The sequence below is a fragment of the Neolamprologus brichardi genome, chromosome 4 (assembly GCF_056152115.1).
Source record: "Neolamprologus brichardi isolate AB-2024 chromosome 4, ASM5615211v1, whole genome shotgun sequence".
NCBI classification, from domain to species: Eukaryota; Metazoa; Chordata; class Actinopteri; order Cichliformes; family Cichlidae; genus Neolamprologus; species Neolamprologus brichardi.
In genome coordinates this window covers 10,322,550-10,331,227 of record NC_142107.1, presented here as the reverse complement: position 1 = coordinate 10,331,227, position 8,678 = coordinate 10,322,550, and the positions used below count along the sequence as shown (strand labels likewise).

The 8,678-nt window shown below is 42.9% G+C and overlaps 1 protein-coding gene across 1 annotated transcript; it reads right to left on the bottom strand.

The window, feature by feature from the left end:
• Nucleotides 1-1,325: 1,325 nt before the first annotated feature.
• Nucleotides 1,326-6,763, bottom strand: slc5a11 (solute carrier family 5 member 11). Its single transcript, XM_006791501.2, has 15 exons — nucleotides 6,328-6,763; nucleotides 6,096-6,167; nucleotides 5,903-6,007; nucleotides 5,755-5,814; nucleotides 5,538-5,642; nucleotides 5,334-5,439; nucleotides 5,170-5,250; nucleotides 4,876-5,081; nucleotides 4,161-4,296; nucleotides 3,872-3,979; nucleotides 3,633-3,783; nucleotides 2,801-2,969; nucleotides 2,156-2,371; nucleotides 1,665-1,839; nucleotides 1,326-1,555 (listed from the first exon to the last, which is right to left on the bottom strand). Exons 1-15 carry the CDS (start codon nucleotides 6,478-6,480, stop codon nucleotides 1,326-1,328), a joined length of 2,073 nt encoding a protein of 690 aa, XP_006791564.2. The 5' UTR covers nucleotides 6,481-6,763.
• Nucleotides 6,764-8,678: the final 1,915 nt, after the last annotated feature.

Sequence of the window (8,678 nt, the reverse complement as noted above, 5' to 3'; positions counted from 1 at the left end):
TAATCTCCCTCGATCTGGGGCTCCACGCAAGATCTCATCCCGTGGGGTCAAAATGATCATGAGAACGGTGAGCAAAGATCCCAGAACCACATGGGGGGACCTGGTGAATGACCTGCAGAGAGCTGGGACCAAAGTAACAAAGGTCACCATCAGTAACACACTACAACGGCAGGGAATCAAATCCCGCAGTGCCAGACGTGTTCCGCTGCTGAAGCCAGTGCATGTCCAGGCCCGTCTGAAGTTTGCCAGAGAGCACATGGATGATACAGCAGAGGATTGGGAGAATGTCATGTGGTCAGATGAAACCAAAGTAGAACTTTTTGGTATAAACTCAACTCGTCGTGTTTGGAGGAAGAAGAATACTGAGTTGCATCCCAAGAACACCATACCTACTGTGAAGCATGGGGGTGGAAACATCATGCTATGGGGCTGTTTTTCTGCCAAGGGGACAGGACGACTGATCCGTGTTAAGGACAGAATGAATGGGGCCAAGTATCGTGAGATTTTGAGCCAAAACCTCCTTCCATCAGTGAGAACTTTGAAGATGAAACGAGGCTGGGTCTTCCAACATGACAATGATCCAAAACACACCGCCCGGGCAACAAAGGAGTGGCTCCGTAAGAAGCATTTGAAAGTCCTGGAGTGGCCTAGCCAGTCTCCAGACCTCAACCCCATAGAAAATCTGTGGCGGGAGTTGAAAGTCCGTGTTGCTCGGCGACAGCCCCAAAACATCACTGCTCTTGAGAAGATCTGCATGGAGGAATGGGCCAAAATACCAGCTACTGTGTGTGCAAACCTGGTAAAGACCTATAGTAAACGTTTGACCTCTGTTATTGCCAACAAAGGTTATGTTACAAAGTATTGAGTTGTATTTTTGTTATTGACCAAATACTTATTTTCCACCCTGATTTACGAATAAATTCTTTACAAATCCTACCATGTGAATTCATGGATTTTTTTTTCACATTCTGTCTCTCACAGTTGAAGTGTACCTCTGGTGCAAATTACTGACCTCTGTCATCATTTTAAGTGGGGGAACTTGCACAATCGGTGGCTGACTAAATACTTTTTTGCCCCACTGTAAATGGTCTCTTCTTTGGAAAAGAAAAAAACAAGTTGCCTGCACTCTGTCCATTACTTGAGGGTTTTTTTGTTGTTGTTTTTTTAAGCAACAATTGACATGACATTTTCATATGATACGTATTACAAAAAGTCAACCACATTTTTGTAATTTTTAAGATAAAACTTTACAAAGAGTGAAAAAATAAAACATTCAAATCTCTACAGTCTTTCATGCAGCCCATTCTTTGTCCATTTACTGCCCATCAAGCCCAGTAACCAATGATAAAGGCGGTTACAGAGAGGCAAATGATGAGGTTTGCATTAACAATGAGTTGTAGACGAGGCTTTTCCTCCAGAGAACAGATCGTTTGTTCAGGTGCAGGAAGCGGAGCGGGCTCATCTTCCTTGTTCCGTCTCTCCATCCCACAGAGCCAGTAGAGGGCAGACATCAGCTTGGACTGACTGCGTACACTGCTGGCAGACGATGCTGAATCTAAAGGGTTAAAAGGAGAGAGGGAGGGGAAAAATAACTTGGAATTGTCTCATAGATGTGTTGAGCTGAAGAGTTGCCAAATGGAAAAGAGAGCAGGACAGAGACCCACCTTTCCTGTGATGACACGCTTTTTCATTGCTGCTTCCCACCTCTCTCCCAGTGGCTCCCACATCATCAGTCTGAATAGCAATTACATCTAATGTTGTGCTGCTTTGCTCTGATGCAAACACCTGCTCTCGAGGCTTCACTGGGTCGAGTCTTGTGAACCATGTGAGTCGACTAATCTGTTTTTGGTTTTTTTTAAAGAAACAAAAGTGACAGTCAAACTTTCTGAGAGTTAAAGAAATCTATGTATTGTAGAGAGGTGCGAATTACACTACATATGTTGAAATGTTCTCTTCAGACTTTAAAAGGTAATTAACAAGACAGTCTCAGTCTTATAAATGTACCCTGAGGTATTATTGACACCTAGTGGTGCTACAGAGCGATGTTATGAGCTGATCCTTGTAATGTTTCCATCCATCCATCCATTGCTCATGTCTTAGCAAAGGTGTGTTTAAAGACAGTCGGCATTTTCTTGAAAGTTAACAGTTGCTTCACCTGCTCTGGTTTTGGCTCCTCTGTAGCCAAGCTCACTACAACCACCACAACGAGGGTAATGAAGGACAGCAACATGGAGAAGTAGAGGTAATGAACATATTTTAACACTGCAGGTCTGTCGTCCTCTTCATAGCACAGTGGAGCAGGGTAGATGAAGTCCAGTAACATACGAATACACCCGACCACAAGGCCAATAGTCAGGCCCCAGAAAGCACCCTGCACCAGGGAGGGAGTCAAACATCAGCATTATACACAGTATAATGGAACATGAATATACACTCAACGGCCACTTTATTAGCTACACCTCACTAATGCTAGGTTGGACCTGCTTTTTGCCTTCAGAACTGCCTTAACTTCTTTAGGGCATAGATTCAACAAGTTGCTGGAAGCATGCCACACCAAACAGCAACTGTGCCAAGTCACTTAAATTTCCTTATTGTCACATTCAAGTTCAGCAAGTCGTCTTGAACACGTCTGTCAGTCACATGGCATCATTTAGTTGTTGCCATGTGAATGGCTGTTTAGATATTTGCAGTAGCGAGAAGTTGAACAGGTATACCTAATAAAGTGACCAGCGGGTGTATTTTCCATGAATTACTTGATCAATCGCAAGAACATTCTGAAGAAGAAAAAAAAGCAGCTTGCCTTCTCATTGGTCCTCTTCCAAAAGCAGCCCATGAGGAAGATGATGGAGACGGGGGGCTGGAGGTAAGTGCTGATGGACTGGATGTAGATGAAGAGCTGGCCACCCTGACTGGCCTGGACGACTGGAATCCACAAAACAGACACCACAACCAACACAAGCACAAACACTCTGCAGCACACACATCAAACCATAAAACGGGCGTTATGCAATAATAATGAGGTTCTGTAATGCACAGATTTGACAAAGAGCAGAAAACTAAAGGCACTGAAATCTAAACAACACAATGCATTTAGCCATTATTGAGTAAAGTTTGGTGGATGAGCTCACATAAAGGGCCTTATACAAAGCTTTCTCAGACAGGACCACTTTAATTAAAGTAGGTTGTTATTTCCATCTGCAGTAATTCATATATGAGCTCTCTTATGGGATCACCCCACTCTTTGATTTTGCATGCATGCAAAGCTGGAGGCGGGGAGAGCAGCATCAAAACGCCTCTTACAGAACAGAGCAGGCATCAAAGACCACAAACATTACATTCATTAAGTCAGACAACATAAAAAGAAGGAGCTGAGGTGGGCGTGGGATTCAAAATAGCTTGCAGAGGCAGCAGCAGCAACTTAAACAGTGTCCCCTTTGTGAGATTTGTTGATTGAATCATAAAAGTTTACGCAGGTTGGCATTAACAAGATCGACTTACTGAACTAATACTATGCTCAGTTTTCCAAATGTGAGAATAAAGTGCAGAAATGCTTTTCTGCTCAAACTTCAGTCTCAGCATACGATATACATGCTGCATGTTTTATATCAGAATGCCCTGACGTGGTCACATACCTGCCCACAATCATGAGCTCCCATTCAGAAGCACGGGATCTGAAACTCTTCCACAGGTCCATGGTAAAAATGGTGCTGGCACTGTTAAAGATGGAGGTCAGCGAGGACATGAGAGCAGCAATCATCACAGCCATCATCAAGCCCCGCAGTCCTGGGAGGAAAGACGCACAGTTACCATAAAAGACTCGGCACGTAAAGCATGAAGCAGGAAACGAGATGCAGCAGAAAGAGTCTCTCACCTGCAGGAAGAAGCTCCATGACCAGTTTGGCATAAGCGATGTCTGAACACCCCACTGGATTGCCACAAATCTCTCTGCACACCTCAGGTTCTGCACAAGCCACTTCGTCTATGCACAGTAGAAACACACACCCATCAGTCAAACTCAAATATCCACAATATTTTTGTCTAGTGTTACCTAAATACCTCACACACTTTCAGCACCATTATGGAGGCTAATGTTATAATATGCAGTAATAACTGTACGTCAAACACAGTATTCCAGCTGCAGCATACAGTTCTCACTGTACCTGTGTAAAGTATCCTGCTGATCATGCCGGGGATCATGATGGCAAAGAAGGGCAGAACTTTGAGGTACGCAGCCAGCAGGGAGCCTCCTTTTGCATGGGTCAGGGTCTTGGCAGCCAGAGAGCGCTGCACAATGACCTGCAGAGAGTCCCAAATTAAAAGCTGACCAATAAATATATATATATAAATATATATATGTAAAGCAGGTAACTACATATCTGTGTAATGTAAGGCAGAATGGAACCACAAAGCTTACTGCTATCACTCAGGAATTTATAAGATATCAGGGGCTAAACAGATGCTGCTGTGTATCTGGAAAGACTGTAAATGCTAATGAAAACTAACCATGCTTTTTCTTATCTCACTTCAGTTGGATCTTTGAAACATGCCAGCTTCTTTACGATGAGGATTTTCAGATTAAAACTCTCTGAGTACTTCAGAGAAAATTTTTAATCGGCGTCAACAAGATGTAAAAGCTCTAAGTTGTACTTTTATATCTTATAGATGAAAGATCTCGTGACATCTTACATCTTAAATTCATTTTTTAATGCTCATGTTGGTAAATCAGGGCTCACGAGCTCTGAACTGCCTTCACTGTAGAAACGAGGTTTGCCTATGAAGTCTTTGATTTGAACTCTACCGATTAAACACTCTCTGAGGGGAAAGCTTCCTTTCATAACTTTAACTTTCATAACTTTAGCTTTGAAAATCACTGACCTGATCAGAGCACCAGTACCACATGGAGGGGATGGACATGCCGACAATAACACCAGGCCAGGGGAGGTCAGAAGTCACTGGATCTCTGAATATGTGGAAAGCATCTTCTCGGGGGATGCCACAGGTTGAGTTGGGTACACGAATTGATGGGATGGCGTTCCCGTAACCCTCCATGAAAGCATTCCAGCCTCCAACCTCCACAAAACCTACGCATAGAGGCAAAATAGTCAGATCAGCTGGATCATAAAGGGTTGGAAACTGGAAACTGTGATTTTCACTCACATCCTCACTTACTGAAGCCCATGAGGGTCAGAGCTCCTGCCAGCATGATAGCAGTCTGAGCTGCATCTGTATAGATAACTGCAGCCAGACCACCTATGAACAGCAAACAGGACATTATGCACTTCTAGAAGCTGGTAAAATACAGAACAGCCAACATGAGTGGGACTGTAGCTCACCTGCTACAGTATAGATAGCAGTGACTAACAGCAGCAGCACCACAGCCAGGTAGATGTTCCATTGTAAGGCAAGCTGAATGAACAGGGCACCTGCATACATGTCCACCTGGCCAAAAACACACATAGGTTTATGCTGAGAAACTAGAGAGAAATTAAGCCAGACAAGCTTCACAAACTAAATCACTACTGTGGATTATAGCCTACCGATATTTTTGTAAAGATGTAAATAAATAAGGAAAGGATGGCTATAAACAACTGAGTTCTTCTACCACCAAACCGCCTCTGGAGATACTCTGGCATCGTTGTCACCTGTAGAAGAAATAAGGTCAAGCTCTATGAGATCACGGGGGAATAAATGACCAAAATCATGCATGCAACAACTTATTGTTTCTTTTTTTCAGAGTGTGTGTAGAAAACTCACACCGGAGGCAATATAAATGGGCAGGAAGAGCCATCCCAGCAGCAGTACCATCATCATACCCTGTCAGTTAACAAATATCAGCACCATCAAGAACTTAAACCTATTAATATTTCATATCAAAGTTATTTTTGACAGATTATTTTCTTACATTCCACTCGTATGCAATGGCACCAATTCCCGCTGCAGCTCCTGACCCTGCCAGGCCGATGAAATGTCCACTGCCAATGTTACTGGCGAAGAGCGAAGCACCCACCTAAATATAGATGAGAGTCCGAATCAGAACATTTAGCTTCCATCTGACTTTTAAAGTGTGCTCTAGATAGAGTTTCTGCACAACTCACCGGCCACCAGGTCATGTTCTTCCCGGCTAAGAAGTACCCATCCACCGTGCTGCGCTTTGTCCTCCACATGGACTGGAAAAAACATGGGAAATGTTATAGAATACAGATATTATACAGAGGTCTTCACAATATGTTTTATATTTAAAGGCATTAGATCTGAATTCGTTTTAGTTTGTATGACAAAGAATACAGATCGCCGTGTAAAAATGTTGGTATAATTTTCTGTGCTTACCCATAGGCCGACTCCCAACACCAGTAGAAAATAGATTACCAGCACCACTATATCCACGGTGTCAAGCGTACTGCCATGCCCTGGAGATGGGGATGGGGATGTGGATGGGGGCACGCTGGTCCCCTGGCGTTCTACTGGAAGGTCAAAGGTCATCTGGAATCCAAGAATTTAAAGTCAGTCTCAGGAGCCAACAGTGAATGAAGTAGAAAATTCTTTTCAGCTTAAACACAGACATAAAATCCAATTACCAGACTTTTTTTTTTTCTTACACATTGGTAGAACTGGGTTGGACTGGCTTTTTTCTTCATGGCATAAATTCAGTTAGTTTAGCAAACATTTCTCAGAGATTTTGATCCAGATCGACACGAAAGCATCACACAGGTGCTGCAGATTTCTCAGCTGACCGTATGTGACAGGAATCTCCTGTGCCACCACAGTCTGAACTGGTGACAGAGTGGATCCATGCTTTCATGTTGTTTACACCAAATCTTTTTTTTCTTTTTTTTTTTGGAAGGGATGCCAAATGCTATCATTTTTCTGTAAAGCAAATTTACCTTGCCTATGGGTATAAATAAAGTTACCTTGACCTTGAACCTACTATCCAAATGTGCAGCAGAAATCAAGACTCATCAGACCAGGCAACATTTTTACAGTCTCCTTTTGTCCAATGTTGGTGAATCCATGTCAACTGTATCCAGTGTTGGGGAGTAACGGAATACATGTACCGCCGTTACGTATTTAAAATACAAAATATGAGTAACTGTATTCCGTTACAGTTACCGTTTAAAAAGGTGGTATTTAGAATACAGTTACTTTGTTGAAATAAATGGATTACACGGCAGTACTTCCCTGTTTCATATTGTCGCGGGTCAGGACTGTTTGGGTTTTGTTTGACAGCTACGTTCTGTTGTTCCAGGTGGCAGCGTTACGGTTGCCATGGTTACAGGGTGACGCTCTCGCTCTGCGTGTTTCCTGGGTGAGAGAGCGCCTGTTGTTGTTGTGCTAAGCTAACAGGCAGAATGCTACAGGTATAGCTCTAAAGAATGTAGCATCATAGGCAGTGTAGTCCGTGCTGCAGGGAGAATGAACTGCCATACCCGTTATGTGTCTGTGAGCGAGGGAGGGAGAAAAAGGAAAGGTACGAGCTGTCATCGAGCAAAAACGGGAGCTGGAAGCATGTAAATATAATAATAACCACTGCAGCCAAGAAGAGAGCCTGACGAGCCCAGTTGTAAGTAAGCTATTAAGACTCGACTGTACACCGTGTTCGTGTTTTCCTCCAAAAACAATAAGTTCCGTTGGAGCAGCCTTTCAACGCCTCTCTCTGTCTCTCTCAAGCAAAGTTGACCCAGACAACAAAGTAAAGCTAGTTTTCAGCTACGAGCCCGACACAGAACCCACCGTATTAGCCAGAGGTCCCTTTACTACGGTTTGGAGCCGCGGACCTTCAGTAACAGTAATAAATCACAGCAATAGTACATTCATGTAGTTGTAAACAGCATGATAATATATTAAGTAATCCAATGTATTCAGAATACGTTACTCTCATCGAGTAACGTAACGGAATACGTTACAGAATACATTTTGGGGCATGTATTCTGTATTCTGTAATGGAATACATTTTAAAAGTAACCTTCCCAACACTGACTGTATCCTGTTCTTAGCTGACAGCAGTGGTCTTCGGTGTGGTCTTCTGCTACTGTAGCATGTCTACTTTAAATGTTTGACATGTTGTGTGTTCAGAGATGCTCCTCTGCACACCTTAGTTGCAACAAGTGGGTATTTGCCTTCTTGTCAGCTTGAAGCAGTTTGGCCATTCTAATCTGAGGCATTTTCTCCCAGAGAGCTGCTGCTCACTAGATATTCTCTCTTTTCTTGGACTATTCTCTGAAACCCTGGTTGTGTGGGAAAATCCCAGTAGATCAAAAATTTCTGAAATATTTAGACGAGCTCATCTTGCACAAAAACCTTAATAAAAAAAAATAAAAACTCTATTCCGATGCTTGGTTAGAACTTCAGCATGTCCTCTTGATCACTGAGTTGGCACAGTTGCTGCCATGTGATTAGATGATTAAAGATTTGCCTTCATGAGCAGTTGTGCAACCCAATGTGTACCTAATAAAGTATATGAGTATATGTATGCGTGTGTAGTTGAGTTGACCACCACGTCAGACAGACTGCTTTATACAGCACCAAAAATACTTCACTCTTAAACACATCTGCTGGCTTGTTTAAGACTTAGTCAAAGTTCCTCCAATATTGTAGAATTAAAAATGACAAAACAGCTCTATGTGAGATAACGGCAACAACTGCAGCTCGCCATTTTACCCTCTTAGGCTTTCTGTTGGATA

Coding starts and splice junctions, on each gene's coding strand:
- slc5a11 (XM_006791501.2), bottom strand. CDS start 6,480: ATGACCTTTGACCTTCCAGTAGAACGCCAGGGGACCAGCGTGCCCCCA. Junction 5,440..5,537: donor ACATCTTTACAAAAATATCG/GTAGGCTATAAT, acceptor GTTTTTGGCCAG/GTGGACATGTATGCAGGTGC. Junction 2,970..3,632: donor GAGCTCATGATTGTGGGCAG/GTATGTGACCAC, acceptor TGTGTGCTGCAG/AGTGTTTGTGCTTGTGTTGG.